The sequence below is a fragment of the Ciconia boyciana genome, chromosome 2 (genome assembly GCF_034638445.1).
Source record: "Ciconia boyciana chromosome 2, ASM3463844v1, whole genome shotgun sequence".
Classification (NCBI taxonomy): domain Eukaryota; kingdom Metazoa; phylum Chordata; class Aves; order Ciconiiformes; family Ciconiidae; genus Ciconia; species Ciconia boyciana.
The window spans coordinates 166,933,130-166,957,363 of NC_132935.1; the positions used below are offsets into that span (position 1 = coordinate 166,933,130).

At 42.1% G+C, this 24,234-nt stretch overlaps 1 protein-coding gene across 5 annotated transcripts in view; it reads right to left on the reverse strand.

Annotated features, from left to right (window-relative positions):
• Nucleotides 1-8,454: 8,454 nt before the first annotated feature.
• SNAP47 (synaptosome associated protein 47) overlaps nucleotides 8,455-24,234 on the reverse strand; it is a 30,671-nt gene continuing 14,891 nt past the window's right edge. For 3 of the 5 annotated variants that reach the window (XM_072854880.1, XM_072854881.1, XM_072854878.1), the window contains exons 4-5: nucleotides 20,742-20,872; nucleotides 8,455-11,132 (exon numbers count right to left, since the gene is read on the reverse strand). In XM_072854880.1, coding sequence (XP_072710981.1) covers nucleotides 10,890-11,132; nucleotides 20,742-20,872 — 374 coding nt within the window. In that variant the 3' untranslated portion in view covers nucleotides 8,455-10,889. Of the gene's footprint in view, nucleotides 11,133-17,199; nucleotides 17,456-20,741; nucleotides 20,873-24,234 lie in introns of those variants that run through there. The other 2 variants (XM_072854879.1, XM_072854882.1) reach the window with 2 other exon arrangements.

The window sequence follows — 24,234 nt, forward strand, 5'->3', positions numbered from 1 at the left end:
GCTGTCCACTATTTAAGGAGTAAGATGATTGACTTATGGTCATATTTGCATATCAGCAAGAGGTTTAGATCCCTACTTTGGCAGCCCTTGGCTACCTTCGTCCTCAAGGTCCAGCATAAGCTGGATGCAGCTATCAGGATGACTCCCACTGATGGTTACGGCTTGTGCAGGGAGCGGGGGGGGAGCACACCGCCACAATTTGAGAACACAGTAACTCATATAGCCTGAAAAACTTTACAGCTGGATGCTGTAGAAGTCTCTTGCTTATAATAATTTTTAAAATGTCTGTTCTGCTAAAGATTATTTCTAAAATAGTCTGTATTGGGAGCTGATCCATTTTATGCTTTCATTCAAACAGCATGTTGCTTTAATTTATATTTTTATGAATGCATAAAAGAAATATGTCTGTGTACTTACGTTAGGATGTGAGTCCCACTGAACAAAATCCCTGAGCACTCCACAATCTTCCAGCATTTATCTGTCTGGGAAAGGGCACTCCAGGCTCTGGCACTTGTGTCAAAGACTGATTTTATTTTGTTGCTTCCGTTTTTTTAATCCATTCATTTGAATATTTGTTTGAACTCATTTGTTTCAGAGATCCTGAGCAGACCCCTGCAGCACGACGAAATCAGGCAACCAGGGTCTGGTCATGCAAATCAGTGTGCAGGGTTTGGCCCCAAAGCATTAAAAAAAATTGGCCTTTAATGATAAAGGAGACAACAAGTTAAACTGAAGTGCTTTCAATGCAAATTCACCTTTACGTCAAATAAGAAGGGTCACCGTGAACAGCTGAAGAAAAGAAAGCAAAAGAATTTTCACATTAAACTTTGGCCTAGTTTTATACATGTGTGTGTCTCAAAAAGGAAGACATTCAATAAATAAATGCATGGAAGCATTTGATGGTGCCATTGCTTAGTGAGGACTATGGAGACAGCAGGTTGACTTCGCACCCTGCCTTGCACAGAGGATGTAGCAGTTTGCTCTTTCTAAAATGTTTCATTCTAGATTTCAAGTGGAAATGCTCCATTTCTATAAAAATTAAAATAAAATAAAATAAAATAAAATAAAATAAAATAAAATAAAATTAAAGCAGGGTACTAAAAACCCAGAGTATATAACACTCAGTAGGTTGGACAGCTTTCATCGATCTGCCAAAATACTCAGGAATACCTCCTCTCCATCCCAATTTGCATCATCAGATCTTTTAAAAAAAATCACATGCCCCAAAAATTTCCTGTTCAGCATAAAAAACAGTCCCAAGAATGGATTTTCCATTGGCCTAACTGCTCCTCATTGAGGTCAAAAGGGTCCTGGATGGCCTTCCTGCACTGGACCCCAGAAGAAGCTTCTCTTGATATAAAAGAGTCTGCTACCAAAGCATGCAACGAACAGGACTCTTCCCTCTAAATATCCCTGTTGAAGTCTGAAGGTGTTCAAGTAGAGAGATCAGAATCTGGCCCCTGGTGAAGGGACAGCCCAGATCTTTTGGGTATGGAGAAGTGCTATAAGCTTAAAAAAAAAAAAAACAAGAAGCGTGGCCATCACGGTGCACCACACCTTCAGAAACACAACTATCAATTTGTTTTCTTCTCCTTTCTCCCTTTCCCTCCCCGGCATTGACTCCAGACAATGCTCTCTGTGGTGGGAACTGCACACTCAGCCTCGCAAAGGACTGGAGGCAGCTGAAATGAGACGTTCCCAGGACCGGCTCAGAAACACACTGACTTGGAGAAAGCCTCAGCTGGCTGCCAACCAGCTGTGGGAATTTCTCACTCGGTGTTATGGAGTATAAGTTCACACGTGAACCTCAGGCCCATAAAACATCCAGTAGAAATTACTTTGTCAGAGATTAATTGCATGTAGTGGTTTTGGAGCTATCGAAATTGAGATCTACTGGTGTTTCCATAGTCTCTCCAATTGTATCCAGCCTCTGGGACCATCACAGTTTCAGATCTGCCAAACAGAGCATCTCTTTCCCCATGAGTGCATTGGATGGTACGCACAGAGCACCATGGGCAGGGCAGTTGAGCAAGGCCTCAACATGGAAGGACACATCCTATTTTGGAGCAGAATTAGGAAGCTGAACTGTCAAAAGACAAATCTGAAATAACCTGCGGCCCTGTCCTGAGCAAGATAGATGAGTCACGCTGAAGGAGAGAGAAGCCCTGTGAAATAAACCCAAACATGCTCCAGCATGTTCCAGCACATGGGAACACCACGATGGGTGCCCGGCTTTCTTCTCAGATTAATGTGTTCAATTTATACATGTATGTGTGGTTTCATTGCACAGAGCTGCAAACATTTATCCAAACTGCCTTAGACCCCACGACTGTTACTCCTTGCACATACTGACAGCCAAGGAGGAGACGGCTGTAGATGTTTGGAGAAGGCCGAATGGAGATGGAGGAGATGAGAGCAAGGGAGATGGGGAAACAGTAGAGTATTTCCACTTCCCACCCTGAGATGGGATGGGAAGAGGACCAGGATTTGAATATCATGCAGAGGATTTTGCAAGAAGTAGGTATGGAAGTGGAAGGCAGCAGTCTTGGCAGGCATCTGAGCCTGACCCAGAAGAATGGCCTTTTAGTGCCCGTCTTTCTCCATGACTCTCCCCAACGATATAGAAGAAACACAGGGTGACAATCCATGCACCTTGGTTCCTAAAACCAAACGGGAGGAATCCTGGCGATATACCAGCCTTGAAAGACAGCTTAGCAGTACCATAAAGTGATCCTTTCATCCTTGAATCCCAGTGCAATAGGAACATCTAGTGTCCAGGGAAAAATTCTGCCTCTTTAAAATACCTCTTGCGAGCCCAGTGAAATAAACTCTCAGCGCTTCCACAGCTGCGTCCACACAAAACCCAACGTGATCTTTGAACATCTGAACAGGCAAAGCTAGCTCACACAGGAGCAGTGAATAATTTGAAGACAAATATTACCACTATGCTAATATGGTCAAGGACAAAAGAAGGAACGTTTGGATAAGGTGCTACACTGAGACGTGGGCAGCTGCTCCAGGTCCTGCCTCCACCAACTTACTAATAGCTCAGCTGAGATTATTGTTGTTCATACTACAGTGACAACCAAAGCCCCACTGTGCTAGGTGTTTACAAATGAACAGGTGATTTTATGGCCCAAAGATTTACCATTAAGTAACTTAAAGGCAGGCTAAGGATGAATTACAACACCCAGCTGACTGTAGGAGAATCGAGGCACAGAGCATTTCAATACAGAGGGAAGATCCCAGTGAATTTCTGATCAAGCTGTGACTGCATATAAATTTCTCTTAATTACCAACTTTACACCCAGAAATGTCTTCCTCTCCTGGGAACAGTTTTCCTGTTCATCAGGCTCTTTATGAAGATAAGCTTGACAGAGTGAGAGCAATGGATGGGAGACGTTCTATATAAAAAACCCAATGTATGAAGCCACAGGCTGAAATTATAAACAAGAAGAGAAAAGGGGATTAAGCTATTGAGGCCTGTAAAGATAATTGGTGCTGTAAACTGTCCATAGGTATAGGAGAACCAACTGGCTTTCAACAACAGCAGGTGTGGAATGGCAGATCTTTTCCGTTGGCTAGGAAACTGGGCTTGAAGATTAAAATAGAAAAAGAAAAAAAAAATCCAAATCCAAAATGATTCACACACTTTAAAAAGGAGTGAAAATCATTATGCTGTCATGTTTAAACGGGTAGTAGCATTGATGGCACCGGAGGCTTGAGTTTACAAACAGGTAGCATGTGACTTCGGCAGGAGTCTTTCAGCCTGCAGGAAGATACTGAACAAATTGTCCCTCCAGCATCCACGTCCATCTTTTCCTTCCTCCAGTTCTCTTCTTTCCTCCCTCCTGTACTTCCTTCCACGAATGGAAAGAGACACTAGATTAAGAAACTGATCCTTACCTGATATATCAAGGATTTGGCTGGGACTCGACACCTTCCACACAAGGTAAGATGCGCCAGGGCACATCTGCAGCTCCAAGGCAGTTGTATGTGCTTGCTTATCCCAACAAACGCAAATGTCTTAGTCTTCATCAAGAGCCAGAAACATATAAACAACATTTACCACAGGGTAAGAATATAACAACGGATGATCAGAGCAGCTGACCTGTTGAGAGCTCACAGCGTAAGAGCCTCAGATACCTCCTTGGCTTGCTTTACCACCAGGCTGCAAGATCTGGTTCTTTCATTTCAGGAGGAAGAAGGGGAATCCAGAGAGAAAAAAGTGGCACGGGACCCAGGGTCTGATTGTCATTTATTTCCACCCACAGTGCAGCAGGAAAAGGCTGGAATCTATTAAGTAGTTCAAAATTGAAAAGGATCCAGTTGTCAAGCTGAACACTTGATGTGTATGGAAAAAAAAAATTTCACCACAATATCACTTCTGGCAGTTATGAAAACATAGAGATACATGCATTATAAACGCAGCCTCCTGAAAAGCTTGCATTCAGACAGCATACTGATTAGCAAGCGATCTATTACATTTAAAGTCAGTCTAACATGACCAAGGAACAGAAGGAAAACTCTTCTCCTTGTGGTCTATGGGATGGGATATGGGCTTTCTAACCAGGAAGATGATGCTCCAATTCTGGTTGGCATTGATATGCTGTATGATTACCAATGACAGAGCTGAAAATATTGGCTTGGCCAAGAGCGTCCAGAATTAGGCAGCTTCATGTGAAACCTGCCAGAGCTGCAAGTCCTCTGAAACCACAGGCAGGAGAAAAGATGACCAAGAGGTTTGGTGCATCCATCATCACTTGATGGCACTCTGATACCTTGATTCTCTCTTCCTGTAAAACAACATTTCCAGTTCAGAATTGTTTTAGCTAAAGGTAAAGGCTTGGCAAACAGTCATACTAGAAATCATGTGGACTATTTAGGCAAATATGAATTTTGAGGCCTTAGCATGGTACACACCAATTTCTATACGTGTCACCGCCTCTGTACAATGCAGGCAGTGATTTTTAGACAACTTCATGAATGCCGTGAGATGACTTAAAGCTGATACACCCTCTGGTATTCACCATGCAGCACACCCAGCAAGCCCAGTCAAAAACTCAGCCCAAACCCTGTGTTAAATACGCATGATTATACAGTGTATTAGAGAAAAAAACGCAAGCCTGCAGTGTGGTTTGCTTCTTACGCAGAAGTTACAAGGAAAAGAATGGAGGCAGCCCAAGAGGTTCATTTCCTAAAGCAGAATTCAAGACCTGGAAACCGTTTCACCAAACATGGATTCCTTTTCCAGCCTCTGGCGTTCAGCAGCTTGGCAACACAGGGAGGGCTGAATGGAGATGCCATCACGGAAGGGAGCCCTTGGCATTGCTGCATACCTGCAATCACCCTCTCCTGTCTCTGTTTGTGTCCTTGTGGCTGTAAACAACATTCACAGCTGTACAAATCATTGCATTAAAAACGTGCCATATGGAAGAAATCAGCACATTTCCGAGTAGGTCTTTCTTTCTCAAAAGGACTAAAGCAGTCCTCGCAGATGTTATGCGCTGAAGCATAACTGAAATACACGCTCGTTGTCTGAACTAGAAGCAAAATGTTAAGCAGCAAGTGTTTTACAAGCCTATGATAAACACTACACAATGATGAAAAGCCTCATGAGCCTCACCGAGCGTTAGAAGATGGTCCTGCTCCTAACCCTATGCTTCAGAGGCTTAAGTGCAGTTTGTGGCCTAGTCCTCCTTGCAGGCTGGTCTGGTGTCTCTGTTTCCACCACCTGTGAAATGGGGGGACCAGTAATTCACTCAGAGGGAGGTTCCAGGGGGTTCCACATTCATTCATAGTATCCAGAACTGCTGGGTTTGCTCCCCTAATTACAAAAGTAGCTCCACACTAGGATGGGCACTTTTAACATGAATTAGGACTCAAGATTATCACCATTTTTAGGGTACTGAAGAGATGAGAAACAGTGATATTGCCATGTTACAGATAAGCAATTGAAAAACCAAGAGAAAACATCCTCGTTTTCAGCTGATACAACGGGAGCATGCCCAAAGTGAGCATGAACTGCAAGAGAGAGGATCTGAATTAAATCCCAGGCAATATGCATGGCTGACAGCCTGTAGCAGTGCCAGAAATGAAACCTGGTCAGACTAGGGGCAGATCTTCCACCTCAAGTTTCCTTCTTCTCTATGAAGCAGTCCCATCCCGCCCAGCAGAGCAAATTTCCTCCTCCAGAAATCTCAAGCACTGTTTCCCCTCTCCGTCCTGATATGACCCAGCCCTCCAAAGCTTGCTCTTTGCTGCCAGCTCCTCAATAAACTCTCAACCAGTGAAACCAGAGTCTGCACCCAAATTTACACCATCCTTTTGAGAGGCAAAAACCCCATTGCTCTCCCTCTTCCTTACTACTGTTTCACTCCCGTGAGCATCCTTATGTTAAATAGTTTAGCTGCCATGTAAAAAGCTACGGCAGTTCTAGCTCCACGGGTTTTTCTCTAAGCTGCACCAAATCCACAGTGCTAAGCAGGAAAGCTGAGAGGAGCAGAGCACATGGCTAACACCCAGGCAAGCACCTTTTGGAAACCAGACAGCTTAATGCTTAACTACATACTAGGAGCTGCATCAGGCTGGGATCGTCAAGGTGTACCGCCTGCTATAAGGCAATAGCTTATGATACCATCATCCATTTGGCTCTCTTCAGCTCTTATTCCCCCCAGTCTGAATGATCCAGGATCTAATTAAACTCCTAGGAAACAATTAAAAATATGCCAGAATCCTGAACTCAGGCTTCTCAATTTCGGTTTTGAACCCCTCTGCTGCCAAAACATAAAAGGGTTAAAATCCACTGGTTTAAAATTAAACCACTTGACAGAAACCAGGCTGGACTTTTAAACCATTAAGCAAACACTTTTCCACTTCAAACAGGAGGCAGCTTGAATCCAGGGTGATTGTTTTGTCTTTGGCGTGCCCTGGCTCGCACACAGCTGGCCCCACGCGCCGTATTTACCTGGAAGAGGCAAAACGTTCGCCAGCGACAGCACAGGCTCACGGGGCTGGGATGAGTGAGTGCATCGCTGCCACAGCGATGAGGCTGGTGGGCAAAGCCCAAGCCAGGACGCTTCCCACCAGGTCCACAATGGGCAGCCCAAACAGCCCCATTAGGAGCCTCGTGCCGAGCTGCGAGTCACAAACGCGCGAGCCCGGGGTGGTAGGTGAGCCAAGCGCTGTTTACTCTGCAAAGCCCAGCTGTTAAACCTATGACTAGGACCATTACAAAATTATTTTTCCCTCTACCAGGCTGAGGTTTGACATTGCTCACACACAGTTAGCAGAGGCAAGGGATACTGCTGCCATGATTTGTCATATTAAAAAGTAAATACAGCCAGTTTCTCTCCCAAACACTCTTCCCAGAGGCAGGCTTCAACACTTGCAAGCAGCTTTGCTCCATTTCCTTCTGTGAAGAGCATACCAGTGGTTTCAAAGCACTGGCTTCAGAAACACAGACAGCTATTATGAGGCTTTGGTTAAACTAATTAATTCCCTGAAAAAAGCTCCTTACACCACTTGTCTTGAGGATTGCAAAGTGCCATGTTTATTAGCAGCGTTTCAATGATTCCACAGGAGACATTCAAACTCCTATGCAGAAATACGTTTAAGCTCCAGTCATTTCAGGCTCACTCATCACTGCCATGAACACACATCAGATTATAAACCTACCATAAGATACAGTACAATCTAGTTCTGTTTTACAGGAGCTGAAAAGCCTTCCCAAGTAAAACCTTTTTATTTTTTAGGTTAGAATCTCTTTTATTAGTTTTCTCCTTATGTCTCTTAACGACAAAGCCCCCCACTTTTCACAGTCTAGTAAAAGACCTGCAAAGAACTAACAAGCTGCGCATATAAAAGGCAAAAGTTATCCTAGAAGTATGTCTCTCAGCCTCATGTAGATAACAATTATTATCAGAACGAAGCACAAGAATACTGTTTGGCACGTTACCTGCTGCATCTTCCCCCATGGAGCGTTGGTCCAGATCTGCGACGTTATTTGGAAAATAACGGCGCTTGGGTTTAAGGTAGGAGGGAACTTCGGAGGCTTTAAGCACTTTTGGCAATAACAGAAGCTGCATAATAAGAGAAGTCTTGATCAGAGGAAAATCTTTATACTTGTGCACCAAGAGGCTGTTCAAACCGTGACATGTCCCAGCAGCTCTTAGTCCGCTCTCTAAGAGCTGGAGCAACTCCTATGCCACAGTCTCCAGGACAGAGTACCAGCCGCCACGTACACCGTGCTGACATTCACCCACTTCATTGCCCAGCTGAGGATAGCGGACATTCACATTGATGATATTCCACCAGTTAATATTTTCCCTTTTTTTAAAATTAAAAAAAAAAAAGCCTATCCTAAAACCCAACCCTACGAGAAGTGCTACATTAAATTCTGTTCCACAGTATGACAAAGGGGTGGATAGAGTATTTCTTCCTGCAACTTCTCAGCCAAGTGAATACAAGAGAGAAGATCATTATTCCAAGATATTTAATAAGAAGAAATTACAGACTGAAAGTCCTCTGGGCACATGAAATTTAGCTAATGCACAGCTCTAGAACGGGTCACTCCTTACAAACAATATTACAATTTTTTGCTTCAGCATGGACATGTTGGACTAACACAAACCACAAAATACTGAATCAGATGCAACAGCTAATGCTAAAAACCACAACAATAAAAAGTATGGCACAAAGAATGCTTAACTAAACAACATGTAATTAGTATTTACTTTTGGCAATCCTGGTTTGGACTAATTCAGTGTAGAGATTCGTTCCCAGTCAGCACCAGGTTCAGTTAACGTACATTTTGTGCAAAGTGTACTTTTAAATCCATGAACTAATTGGTTGTGTAAACATATCTTCCTTTCACAGTAAAACAACAGTGATTTGGGTATCGGAAACAAGCAAGAGAACGCCAGACAATATTTTATGTCACAGTACATAGTGTATGTATATATAATCACCATATTCAGCAAGTGGATAAAGTGCATGCCAGTAACAACTTGGACTGTAAATGAAGAACTTGCAGTGCAGAAGTACACTTTACTCCAATACTAACAAACTATTATGAAGTAATACAAAACAAGGTAGAGTAAGATCTTGAAAACAACATACTCTACGTGATTTACTGCACCTTTCTTTAAAAGGCAGGCTGAATTACTCTGAAACAGGAAAATTTCACATCAACTATCAGTAGAATAAACAGTTCAAAGCTTCACTCGTTAAAAATATTGCACCAAAAGTGTCGTATTTGAAAGCAATACAAGAATTTTTTAATATAAAAGCACTTAAAAAAAAAAGACCTATTACAACAGCTACTTTGAACTAAAATAGCTGGTAAACTGTAGGAATTGATGAAATGTGAGTTCTCTGCCACAGGTGATAGATACATGGATTATCTGGAATCTCTCCTACATAGTATCAAGCAAGTTAGGAGGGGAAAAGGTCTCCACCGTCCTGTAGTCTCGATGGAGCCAATTGTAAACTCAACAAAACCTATTAGACAACAATTGACAGTACTCCCTTTTATTTTAGAAATACAGGCCTACAAGAAGTCTTGAAATGCTTCACTAGCAGTTAGTGTAAATAAATAAAAGCCACAAGATAGATGGATGTACCACGGCTATCAAATGTTATATAGATGTCTACAGCTCCAACCATAGGCCCCGCAGCTTGTGAATCTGGAGTAGACACACAAAAACCACATGATGCTCCACACAAGTCATGAAGTTCCCATTTAGAGAGTTGGAGATGAGCGGTAGAGAAATCCTTGGAAAATGAAGGACAGAGAAGCAAAGGGACAAGAGACCTTCTGCTAACATCCATCAGAGATGCGGCAGGCCAGATCCAACGCAGTATTTAGGGACCATGCTAAGTGAAGGCTATGTTCATGACGCTCTGAGGACACTGCATCCCATGTCAGACTGTTACCAAAAATATCAAACCACTGTGTGCAAGTGAGGGATACAAACAGTGAACTCCAAGAACTGAATAAATTCGCTCGTGAAGAAAATCACTTTCTCCACTCCAAAATCAATTCCTTCACTATGTGTGCAGTTTAAAGGAGAAAAATAAAACACACAAAAACGTGTAGATGATCATTGCAGATCAGCAGTCCCTTTTTGTAAAGCAGAAGCGTGTATTTAACTTCGACACTTACTTTATATAAGTGACTTTAGTAAGCAAAACATTTACCGAATAGCAAAAAAAAAAAAAAAAAAAAAATCTGCTCAATAAGTAGATGTCTCTACCAATACATGCACATTAACTAACCTTCTTCTCTTGATTTCCCAGGACATGGCAACAGACAGCTGTGGCCACTAAGTCTTCATTACTTTTATAAAATTTCTGGGTACATTAAAAGCATGATTGAAACCTATTAAAACTATTTGCTCAGGGAACACAAGGTTTTATCACCATCATTTGCTCACCTCAGCATTAACTTACAAAAAAAAAAGGCTCAATGACTTGCAGTTGGACATCTGGCCCTTAGTTCAGCTATTAACTATTTTAAAGAAAGACCTTGAGAGAGAATTAATAGGCTGTAATCATCTAAAGTAGTCTCATATGAAGCTCATTTCTCCTTCACTTCTTCATTGCAGTAAAAAAAAAAACAACCCACCTTTCAAAAGCAGCAACATAAAAAAGCACATAAACGTTGATTCAGATTATATCACACTCCTCCATATTTACAGATTTTCTGTAGTAAAGAATCCGCTATCATTGTTTCACCGCAATTAAAAGTCTTGGCCTTTTTAATCCTAAAACAGCCTTCAAACATCATCCAAGTCTGGAAACATTTTCAAAACCCTCAGGAACTTGACAACAGCAGCATCGTATTCCAGACAATATTGCAAACATCTCCCACACAATCAAAGTGTCTATTAAAGAAACAGTCTTGAAAAATACAATTCCCCAATCCTCCTCTTCCTCACAATACCATTCCCACTGGCTCCTGCGGGCGCTACGTTAGTTTCTTTATTCTGCGGTTCTGCTTGTCGATATTCAGCGTCGTGCGGTCTACGGAAGTAGTGATGGAATCGAGAGCTTCGTCCTGTCTCTCCAGCTCGGCTTCTGTCTCCAAGGCAAGGCCCTTCAGTTTCTTTAGTATCTGTCAGAAGAAAAGACTGAGAGCTTTCAGCGATCGACCAGCTGGTTCTTTGTGAAATATAATAGACCCGTGGCAATTAGTTATTTCATTGCTTTAAATAGCCAAATAATTTGTTGGAGTCTGCCCTGAAGCATGTTGGTGAAAAGACACAGGTCTTGCTCCGATAAGCTGAATTGAGATGAACTAAACAATGAACTAAAGATCAGAAGAATCAAATCTGAAATGTTAGGGTTATGGAGGGGATAAATTAGAAGTAAAAATCAGTGTAAACATCAGCTTTTTGCTGGCTCTGTTATCATCTCCTTAGTATGTCTGCATCTTAGAGCAGTAGTTTGTCCTCAGATGGTGCACATGTTGAGAGCCGATGCAGACAGAGAGCACGGCTGGTGCAAAGCCAGAAGGGGATCACATGGCTGAAGGCGTAGCAAGTTTAGGCAGGGACCAGCTCAAAGGACAGAAAATGTTGTTTTACTACAATCCACTAAAGAAAGAAGTGTCACTGGACGGAGCAGAAGGGGAAAAGTGAGACCTGGGCAACCAAACAAATAATTTTCAAGGGACTAGAGGGTGGTGTGGTATGAACAGACGTCAAGGCAGCGAAGAGGCTCAGGCTGTACCCAAGATGCTCAGGCTGCACCCAAGATGAGAAACAACTGGCTACAGCTCTATTCCAGGCTGCAAGCATTACATTACGTATCAACCAGTTTACACTACACTTAGCAAATTACTGTTCATATGTGCGAGTGTAAGCAAACACCCTGAGCTACTCCAAGATTGCGAGGAGACCCAATTGTCTAAAAAAGCCTAGAGATATAGGTCCAAACAGGGCAGAACCCTCTAAAGTGCAAGGAGAAAGCCAGGCTGATGCATTCTTAAGGCTAGGAGACATCCGTAACAATACCATATACTGACTTATGGGGCCTACTCGACTTTAGGTTTCATCAGTTCACACAACCAAATCCAAGAGCAGAGATCCAAACCACACAAGAAAAATCTGTCTTAATTCCTCACCCTGTAACACTGGCTCCTTTTAGCAGCAGTCCAAGGCATGAGTTAATATCATTGCCTTTTCTTCCCTCTTGTGGCTACTCCCTTAAATAAGCCTGGTTGCACAAACTGAAAGCACCTGCCTGATAGGCAAGCCTCAGCTGCCTTCCCTCAGATGTATCAGAGGGAGATCTGGAAGCACCATATCATACTGACTGGAAATCCAGCTTCTCAGTCGCTTCAGATCATAAAGGGGTTGTCTCTGCTGTCCTACATGATCTGCTTCCTTAGGCATCCACAGATGGGTCCATGAGGATATCCTCACACTGCTTGCTTAAGAGCAGTTTATCCCATCAATTGCAATAATAGTCTCCAAGAAAGCAAATTATCCCAGCGCTATCCCACAACATCAACTGCTGTGGTACATAAGCATCCAGGTAAAGCTACTGAAGATACCAGAACTGCAGCATGTCTAACATAATAAATCTGTGGCTTTTGGTAAAATAGAGGAAAAGAATTGTACTCTATACATATTTAAATTTATTCTTTTCATAACAACTGGTGAACTCCATTTTCTTGTTTTCCTTTTAGAATATATATAATCAGCTTCCAGAGAGCTGCTGTGAAACATCAGCAGCCCCTTTATCCCGCCTTTATGTGGGGGTGCATTTCACAGCAGTCCCATCGTTTGCAGCTATGCAAGTTACTGGTTTGAGAAAAGCAGGAAGGAATATCATATCTAGCTGGAATGGCAGGGGAATTTTACCCAGACAAAATGCTTTGACTAAAGCTGGACATCAGCCACAGTAGTGAGCTTTATCTCGTAAAATATCTCTCAGCTCTTTCCATAAATCACAAGCAGCTAGAAATACAGCTGTGTGAATAACTGGTTTTGCAATTTGGCTGCGAAAGCAAAAATACAAAACAAACCATGGATCAAGCTTAATCTACCTTCTTATATTCTTACAAAAACTACAAGCTAAAAACCCCTCTGTTTCTATCCCAAATGAAACACTTCAGGTTCTTTCACTGTAGAAGGAAAGCAAGGCTGATTTCCCCAAACTGGAGGTGGTAGACATGTGGAGGATATGCACCAAAAAGAAAAATGACGTGATCAGATCTATCGTGTATGATTCAGGACACGGGTCTGAAATGTGGTCTTGCCTCTCCTGAGGAAATAATGTTACTACTTGGAAATGGGAAGTTCAGTGGTGGCTTTCCCTCAGTCCTTCCTTTGAACTTCTTCTGCATATATTTTATATATACAAACATACATATAAATACATTAAAAAGTAGCCAGTGCTACATGAAATGACTCCTACCATTCATAAAGTCACAGTAGAATTAAGTCTGGAAAAGACCTCTGAAGGTCTTCTGGTCTACTCCACTCAACTAAGAGCAGGGCCAGATTCAGTGTTCAGCTGAGAGAAGATTACAGGGTTTCAGCCTCCACTCCAATTAATTTTTAATTCTTTATACTAGTTTAAGAGAGAATAGACCTCATTCCTTCAGTATATCCTAAAGGATGGCAGTGAAAGACATGTGCTTTGTCATTTGCAGATGATTTAAAGATGGTCCACACTGACAATTTTTCAGCAAGTTTACCAAAAAGTTTTATCTAAGAGCATCCCAAAATTTGTTTTCCAGCACAGCAGAACAAAAGCAGCAGCAGATGCCGACGCTTTCTAGATCATGGCTTGACACATGTTCCAGAATGGTCCCTCTGGCCATTCAACACCTCCACCTTCTGCCGCAGCAAGGCACACACTTTTGGAGGTTTATCACCAAGCACCCATAGCCACGTGGTTAAGTTCAGCTTTCCTGAGCCGTGTCCTCACCCAGCACATCTCAGTTTGTGAAATCCACTGAGATGAGCACATCAGGTAAACGTGGTGACATGCAGCGCAAGCCTCCAAGAGAGCTATGCGGCAAAGCAGGGGCTGGCATGAGAGGATGCAGAAAGGAAGCAGGGACACTCCTCCTTCCCCACCTCTCCAAGAGACACCCAATTTATTTGTAAATCAAAATTGTGCCAAAAAAGTCCCAGGTTTGCCATGAAAAACAGTTTATTTTTAGTTTCAAACCAGATTACTTTTGACAGGCTTTGCATTCATTAGAGCGTACTTAACATTTAAAATACAGAAAGAGACACAATTGTTGAGAACAGAAAAGCGTTTAAAATACAAAAGCAGTAAAATGGAAACTCAGTCAGCTACAGGGCTCTGCTCAGTTCACCTGCCAATTAGGCTCTGCCTTGAAACACAGCGGGCGATGACGATGTGGTTACTCACACACAAAAATAAAAGGCAAGCGGCTCACTTTCATCTGTTAATTCTCTTTGCCTCAGAGAGTCTGGTAATAAATCCCTTAACCCTTTGTCTGTCAGAATCTTCAACCGTTCAAGCTGAGTGCTGCTACTCAACCCAATGGGACCTGAAATGGTTAAGATGCTTTTCCAGCACAGCCCACAGAGCTTGCTGGAAAGAGTTACTGGAATCTGAAGTCTGGCCAAAGCTGGTCACTATTTTTGCAAAGCAAAATGATGGCAAGATGTCTAGTTATCACTGCTCCAGTTCTGTCAGCTGCTCAGAGCACCAGTGCCTTCTGTGCCAGCACGTAATTTGGACGGTGAACCAAGACATGAAAACTCAGCGTGAAACTCTATCTGTTACACAAAGCCAAACAGCAGGTATGACCCCATCAAAGATGCATTTTAAAGGCACACTTCCTCAGGCACTGGTCAATCTCACATTGAGACAGCCTCAGATTTATGCCACGGGATTATAATTTGGAAAGTCTGATTTATCCTCGTGGCTCTGCCACGGATTTTCTGTGCAACTTCAGGCAAATAACCTAATATTCCCACGCACAGAGTTCTCGCTGTAAAAAACAAGGAAGCAAATTTGTCAGTGCTCTCCAAATTCGCCCTGTGTCAAGTGTTCAACTATAGCAGATTTGGGCCTTGCTGGGAGAAGAGGTGTCCATCCAAGCTATGTTCCCCAAGTCCTTGTATAGACTATGGGGACCTAGACAACGCAGTGCAGTTTAGGTCATGATTCATTGGTTCTATTTTATGTACCTGCTTATGGAGGAGTTCAAGCACTGCCCACTCCTCTCTGCTTTGGCTCAAATGAGAGCCAAGCAACCAACTTAGCTGGAGACAGTCACAACATAGACACAAATGGAATGACGGGAGAGGACTCCAAGCCCATGAACCTGCTCAGTACTTAGCCCTATTACTTTTGCCACACCACCTGAAGACCTGAACTCAAAGTGTCAGGCACTGTACAGAGATTGTACCCTAAAGATCTTACAATGGAGAACTCAGTTTGGTTTGGGTCCTGAGATACCACCATAATAATGCAATGTGAAATAAAGCTTGTAAAATATGATCTACCATCTCAATACACTGAGTATCCAGCAGTAAAAATAAGATACAGAAAGTGTCATTGTGCAGGAAGTATTGCCAATTGTAGTTTGAACTCCCTGAAATCCTCCCTGAGACCCACTCCATTATCCCTGTGCAACTGAGGTCTGAATGCTAAAGCAGAGCATGCATAAGCAGAAATGCCTCTTCAAATGCAGCTTCCCCAGCCAAATTCACCTGTCATTAGGAACCAAAGAACTGTCATTTGCAGTACTCTGAACTAGGGTGCAAACAGAGGTTTTGACCGTGATAACTTGTCATGATTTAATACGGTGCTTCACCTCTGTACTGAACATATTGCAGGTGAGCAAGAAGGGGGGACAACACCTAAAATATTCCAATTCATAGTCCCATTATAAGCTCAAATTCACAATAGGGATTAAGTCGAGTGATCCTGCACCAAAAATATTAAGAGGCCTGTCCACATCCTCTCCTGCTGCACCTGGAAATGGGCAGGGAGACAGTAGAGAGCAGAAATATCTTAAACCACTGCAAGACAATTTACTAGAGGACATTTGTCAATGCCTCATGAGACAAGCGCAACTTCCCATAACAAAAAATCTATGGATTTACGTTGCTTTAACATGCTTCCTGTTTGGGATTGCTGCTATCAGCATTTGGCCCGTAGCTACACAAAGCACAGACGTTCCTTCTGCTCGATCCAGAGTTGCATTTGGTGTATGAATACCCAAGCTCTACACCAGTCCCTAGCAAAAGTGCTCCTGCCTGCTCTAGAAAATCAGGCTGTCTCTTGTAGAACAAAACTTCTGAGCACAGAAAACACTGGAATAGACAAGTTTGACAGGACAGCAGGTCCCTTGTATCTGAAGCACACAAAAGCAGACATTTTAAAGCATCAGCTCTTTTGAGCCAGTGACTATTAGGACAGCATGGAAGGGTCACTGTTTACTATCTCAGTGGCTGATTTCTCCCCTTATTTCTTCTTGGACTGATACAGAAGTCTGATTTTATTTACTTTCTCAGGGAGTACTAAGCACTCATGGTACCACTAACATACCACTGGTCTTGTCTGAAAAAAAACCAAAAACACCAAACAACTCAAGCAGCTCCACAGGCTTAACTACCACCTTTTATTTTGGTACCATTAAATACTTAAGTTACACACAAATAAGAAGTGTTAGTTGTAAGAACCGCAGTTCTCTCCCCATATTGTGCCTTCCAAAAAATAAATCCAGGGCATGGTCATTACACATGTCTGTTAAGATCAGTTGCCTGTTGATCACTCTAGGCCATGGAACAAGGCCATCCTATGAGCAAATCTGGTATTTAGCACTTGGAATGAATGGCTCCTCAACAAAACGCTTTTTCTCTGACCTAACGGTTGTGATTTCCTGAGATGAGGGCATGATAAAAGGGTAAATAAACACTGAAGAGACTCTGAAAGTAGCAAAGGACTGAAATGGAGCCATCTAGACCCAAGAAGACATCGAGGAAGCAAACATCACAAAGATATGCACTGGGATGTGGGTTTTTCCCCAGATGTTACAGAATTAACTGCTTTAATACTACCTCTGTCTTCATGGCATACGCGATCTGCAGATAGCAAATACCAGGGCAACAGTTCTTTGGCAGTAACCGTTTCGGAAATTAGAAAGCACTGGTTTGGCAAAATAAATTCAAATTTAGTGAATTCCCCCCCCAACCACAGCCCTTAAGTTAATATTATCATATCCCCTCCCACATCCAGTGCCATTATGTCAGCCACAGCAAGGCGGTAGGCAGAGCCTCAGCCAGAGACCACAGGAACTTTGTAGGCTTCTTTCTCCATCTCTATAACACAGCTAAGGAACACAGCTCACGCTGCCACAAACTCTGTTTTTTAACATAAACCCTTCATGAAGTCCTGGTGAGGTCCTTTACTCAGGCACCCAGTGGCAACTGCAGACCGCTCAGGGCTTCCAGCTCTAATGGAAAGAATTTAGTATCATTCAACAATTCCTGTTGCAAAACATCTGTTGTTATTACTGTGAGTACTTTGTTTTTGAGGAGAGAGGAAGAGAGACAACTGTTTGTCTGTTCATCACAAATTCCTCTTACTTCTCCAACTTCAAAAGTTCTGCTGGACTTAGCCACATCACAAGTGATGAGGGGGACAGAGCCGAGCTTTTCTGGGCTTTGTGATTTTGTTTTGTTTTTTAAAAAACAAGTGCTTGCAACAGATAATCAAAGAATAAAAGATCATAACTCTCCAGAGAGGAAACTGCTCAGAAAAATGCTGTAGTTATCAACATAAGGACCTCAAATACCATCAATTCATTCACCAAAGTCTGATGCCACAAGTATTATTGTCTTCAATGCATGTTAATGCTTTGCGCTTGTAACTGTTTTCCCCTTTTACTCTCCAAATGCTTTGCAAATGTGATTAACCCGTCATCCTGCTCATTCCCAAAGTAGGAGCTAAAGTGAAGCAGTGCAGAGAAGCTCTCTGGGAGCGACTGCATCAATGAAAGACAAGCCCTGGCTGCAGGCTAAAACGACTATGCAATTATGTGTACTGCTCATTGATGAGACCTGTTTGGAGAAAAAAGGACAAAGCAGCAGGCTACACCTCAGCAAGGAGCACCCTACAACCTAGCTCATGACTGACTGCTTAAGGCCACACAGCTGGAAATGAGACAAATCTCCTGGTTCCCTGCCCTGCTTTCTATTTATGGACTTAACCCGCTTCTCAACTATAAAATGACCGAATATGGCAAATATAACCTTAGGTAAAGCCTTGACATACCTTAGATAAGCATTAAATGTCCTGCTCAGATGTAGTTTCAAGATCTCCACCTCAATGCTTCCGGGGGTTCAATACCCAAAAGGCTTGTATGGCATTTACCATGCTGCTGCCCTTAAACCCCATTAGAACACATCCTCAACCTCCATACCTTTCAAATCCACTTCTACTCATAGGAACTCCCCCCTTCAGTCACGCTTGCCTTCACTTCCTCATCTTTACACTTCCCCTCTAAACCTCACCACCTTCTCTCCTAACAGAACCGAAAGATTCTGAGCTATTTCACTCTGCTTTGCACTTTAGAGCAATGAGAAAAAGGAGTGCTTGGACAACTCCCGAGAGCAGCTGGAGAGACACCGGTCTATACAAGATGAGAGGCTTCATTCCCAATTCACAAGACTTGTTGGAAGATCCTGAACTCCCCATCCTACGTTTCCTCTCCTTTTCCAGTCACAGCCAACTGCTTTGATAATATCAAGCACCAACAAGGTCAGTGTTCAACTGTCAGGAACTGGCCCTGGGGATGCAATTCCTAGAGAGCCTTTTTTGAAAGGTGTAGCAAAATGTGTCTCCAATAGTAGCCCATGACCAACAACCCTTCATACCGTATTTAGCTTTTTTGGGTCTGGCTACAAATCAGAATTATAGTGCTGAAAAGCTGACATTTAAGGAAGGAACAATTAGCCCTTCTGAATACATAACAGCTGTATGAAGCATATGCATGCATGAATAATAGATTGCCGCTATTTGTACAACTACTACTGAGAAATACTCTCCCTTAAAATCTTCCAAGAGGTCAATGCTGCTTCAGAAAATGCTTATTTTTTTGATAAAATGATAGATCATGGAGATAAGCTCTTTACAAGATGAGAGTAAGGGAGAATGACGGGAGTAAGGGAGAATGACTAAATGGTGAATAGTCCATTCTGTTTTTGAAAAAGCCCAAATAAGGTATTTCAGTCAAAGATCTTGATTATATTTTGGTTACGGAAGCAAGTTTTGGTCTAAAACTGTGTATTTATGTGGTGATTCCGAGTAAGGAAAAGCAACAGGACTTTTATAGGAATTATTGCATGTACCTTAAAATTATTAATGACTGGAATGATGATTAAAGAGGCCTGACTCTTAGGGAACAGGGCCTCAGCAATTATTGGGGAAAAAAATCAGGCCAATTCATGGCCTGTCAGTTTGGCATTCAGCTCCTCTCCCCACCCACACCACCCCACGAGCCCACCCCAATTCATTAACTGGCTTAAAAATTCTTGGCTTGGTGTTGCACAAGTAAATACCAGAATTGTCTTTTGAGCTCTAGTTAATCTTGAAAGTGTTTTGTTTTGTTTTAAAAAACACTGGCCATTTAACACCGTTTCTAGTTCACCATCCAGCACAGAGAATTTCAGAAATTTCTGAAACTAACCTTCTGCAAAGGTTAAACTCTCACCTACCCAACTGTCTTTTGGTTAATTTTAATAAACAGATTTTTTTCCTGCAAGAAGTTTTCATTTTTAGCCACTACTAAGAGCTTGTGACTCTCAAATGCACTCAAGCTAATAGAAGTTAACGTATTCTAATTCTCACCTATAAAATAAAAGAAGGAGGCTAGAAAACTGCAGCTTTGGCTAAGAGGCAATAGAATTAGCAGAAAAGTCACACGATGCTATTATCAAGCTACAGATGGAATCTTAAAGAGAATAAGATGCTGGAGGGAAAACAAAAATGAAAAATATATCAAGAATACAGTTTAATCTTCAACCACATCTCCTGATGTGACTGTGATCATCACCAGTAAACCTATTTTAATGGAAAAACCACTAAAACCATACTCTCTTGCTTTTCCAGTTAGTTCACTGTTTCAGATCAACCACATACTACAAAGGGGGATTCTTCACTAAAAGTTCTGAACATCAGCTATGAGAGAAATTCCTTAAAGAGCCATTTAGAGGAACACTATCAGACTGGGTTACTTTCAATAAATATTTTTTTCTAGTAAAATCCTGTTTCCTCTTTATTAATTTGCTGGACTGCATACTTCTTTCCTAACTACAGGTTCTCTCTGTGCGTTTATAAAACACTGTTCAGCTTCGTGGATGTTTCTGAAATAGAACTGCTACTCCTTACTAAGAAGAATAAGATACCATAGGGAAAACACAAAAAAGCTGAAAATTATTTAATTGTTAAGCTTCTTAATCTTCAGAAAAAACAGGTTACGGTTAAGGATTTTCCTTGGGTTATAATCCTATCACTGACTATATTTTGCTGATAATCCCTGATTTGTTCAAAACAGTTAAATATAAAGTTATCAGTGTATTTTACTCACAGGCTCGATCAATTAATTTTTAAGATATGCCTATCTAAATAACAGGAGAGGAATATTTTGTTAAGGACAATGACTATGTTTCTGATGATGAAAATGCATGTTATTACGGAAGAAGAAGGAGTGAAACAACTCAAGTTATCTCTACTTATACCTGTTTAAGCTCTTTTGCTTCTTCCTGGGAGATCTTCTCTTGCTTCTGCAGCTGAACCTGCTCATTGTCCGTCCCTTCTCTGCCTTCCACTGGAGAGCTGGGCTGCACCACTCCTCCCAGAAGTCCTGTGGCTGCAAGAGAAATTCCCATGGTCAGACCACCACCTCCTGTACCAATGGGGAGGACTAGTGCTGGTATCAAACTGGTTGACCTTTGCTTTGCCCCACAGCAGTTTGCAAGGGGACAAGAGCACTCAGAGAAGCCTAACCCAACCTTGCCCGTTAAGCTATGTTTTTCTAGAAAGGATTCGAGTTGTGTTTTGTACGCCTAACCTGGAGGTGACCAGGCTGCCAAAAGATGACTTACTATTAAAGGCAGTATTTGGAGAATGGGTTCATTTTGGGCTGCGAGGATTCATCTGAACGGAGCATGAAGCAGCAGCGACACACTCCCAATCATATAAATGAGGATTGTCCACCTGCTGCTTCTTCTCTCTCTAATATTTTTAATTAAAGAATTTAAAAATGATGGATCAGGGACAGAACCCAAGAGTCAAGTCAGCAAACCCCTGAAACAGAAGGGCAACACTGACGCTAACAGCCACCCCCAGCTAAGCAGCGTGGATGCAATCCCTCGTGTAACATGCCACCTGTCCTTTATTTAAAGCATCAGCTCTTATTGCAATATCTGATACTACCCAGTAGGGTAGCAGGGACGTGCTGCAAGGAAAGGTTGTTATTTCTGATGCAGATGGGTGCTAAACACCCGAGACACACATCTTGGCTCCTATAGGCGCTTCAAACATCTCCAAAGCTCTCACACTTAAAGACGTACCACAAAGGAAGCTAATGCTACTGCTGCCACCCATGAGCACATGGCCTGATCCAGCACAGGGCAACGACAGCAGCTCTTATCTACATCAGGACAGAAAGCACGTCAGATGCCAGAGCTCATCAACAGGTCAAAGAGCTGGTGCCCAGCTGGCTGGCCAACTGACGGTGTGCAACCGACTGCTTTGGATAGCATTACTTCCCCGTGAAAAGGGAGACAAAAGCTAAACCAGAAGTACCAAGCCCTAAATCCCTCTCAAGTAATTACTGCAAACTCATAATCCCTGGAATTATTCGGTTATCAGCCTGAGAGTCACTGGACTCAGACACCATCAAGATTTAAGACAAGCAAGTCATTCACTGTACTAGTGTTATCCTGTGCAAATGCTCCTTGTATTCGGAGGGGCTAAGAACCAGGCACTGAAAAACTACTAGGGTAAATTACTGTCATGGTCTCCCTCGGAGGACAGAGTGGGGAGGGAATGACAGACCTTCCTATGGCAGCAAATAGCCAGACGAGATTCTTTGTGCTTCTTATCAGCTGAGTGTCACCATATGCTAATTATTTCATTAAAAACAATAAATCTATCCATTTCACTCCATTAATCTCACTGAGGACAAGAACAGGAGGGGGACATGACAAAGGCACACAAAAAGAATGGGATGAGGAAGGAGATCTGGCATTTCCCAGCAATTTTCTAGTTTAAAAAAAAGAGGGAGAGAATTGAATAGAGAGGCAGAAACATTTAAAAAGCAATTTTGTTTCATTTGTGTTACACTCAGCTGGACTGTGAGACTCACTGCCACCTCATGAGGACGAGAAGCTACCAAACCTCTGCACAAAGTGCTGGAAACTCATAATAATGAGAACATTCAGTCAAAGGGGTAAGCAGGAAAAATTCAGCAGCCTCGAAAGGGATAAAAAACTGTGAATGTCAGTCTTCAGCTATAGGATTGAGACAGCACTGCCCTAGATTGTCATGCTGCAGACGCAGTGTAGGATTTCTTGTGCTTTTTAATCCTGGGTAGCTGTTATCAGCCATTATTGAGGACATTACTGGCTAGGAAAGTACTGGCTTGATCCAGCACAGAAGAACCTCTGTTACAAAACAAACCTCACTGCTCTTCCTGAGCATTTAAACACCCCTGTGGCTTGGTCCAAAAAAATACAGTCAGAAAAGACATGCAAAGCAGATAAAAATACTTTCAGATAATCTGGTGTGTCTAAAACTCTTCAAATTCCTCTTCTAGGTGGAATCGAGCCAAAACTCTTAGGAAATATGAGTTTTTTGTATTTACTTATACAAATGTGTAATATGCACAACTTTACAGCAGGACTAGTATAAACAGACAGGATCCAGATGAGACTATGACAGTTGTGGAAATGTTCACATCTCCGAGCTGCACCACCAAGGGCAAAAAACGCTATGAGCCAGTTTGCTGAGACAGACGTACCTCCGCTGCAAGGATATTTCTCCTGTAAGTCTCTGAATCAACATTTGCTATCTGAAAATACACACATATATTTTATGTGTACACAAAGGCAGGCATGCATAACACAGACTTTTTTCCCCTGCTTTTAGGGAAAAAAAAAAAAGAAAAGAAAAAAATTTAAAATCAGTATTTCCACCATGTGAGCAGCCATGGAAAAAACCCAGAGGTTAAAATGCAGTCCATGACTGCCATCTTGTGACAGAAGACAGACGGCAACAGACTCCGGGGAAGGAACAAACAAGGGTTTTGGTGGAGCTGGAGAAGTCAGGATTTCCATAACCTCCAGTTTTCTTTACTGACATTTCCAAATTAAACAGTCAAAATGCAGGTGGGGGTAGGAGAGCAATATCCTTGACTCACTGACTCGGATGCAAACAGAGCAGAGCAGTGGGAAATTAAGCACAGTAGGGCTGTATAACCAATTATTTTATGTAACCAGCCTTAAGACCATCAGGAACTGAACACCAATTTGCTGGAATAAGTCAGTGCTTAAGAAACCAGCAGGTTGTTTTTCCTCTAAGTTGTTGTGCTGACATTCTAGTGCCAGATGCCCAAGACTTACTTCCTTAAAAATTAACAAGCTTTTCCAAGCTATGGCCCTTGACGACTTGTCAACAAGAGGACATTATCCTCCCTGCTGAAGTCCAGTTTTAGCTTGGTGCACAGAAAGAGGTTCATCTATTGTTTTACTGTATCATTTTTCTACTCCTTTTTAATATACTGGCAATAACTCCATCCACCGATTCGCTCTTTTGTCACTAACAATTAGGAAAAAAAGAGGATTCAGGCATGTTGATAGAAATAAATTCCTAACAGAAAAAAATTCACCAGCTCTCCAAATGAATCCAGGGTTGGATTACAAAGACATAAAAACAACCCTCCCTGGAATTGTAGAAGAAGTAACAGTAGTAAGGAATGTCATTCTTATTGTTGTGAAAGGGTTTCAGTCTCCACTGTGTCTTCTTAAAATGATTAAACTACGCATTCACCTAATCTGAGACCCAAAATCTCCTAAATCCAAACACCTGAACTTCTCAAATAACAAAATTATATTCTTTATGATATGAAAATTAACACGATGTTTTTCCCATATGTTATTTCAAAACTTGCTGGACTGGAAATTTATTTTAAACTTTCTACAGTTAACTGAACAACAGTTTTAATATAAA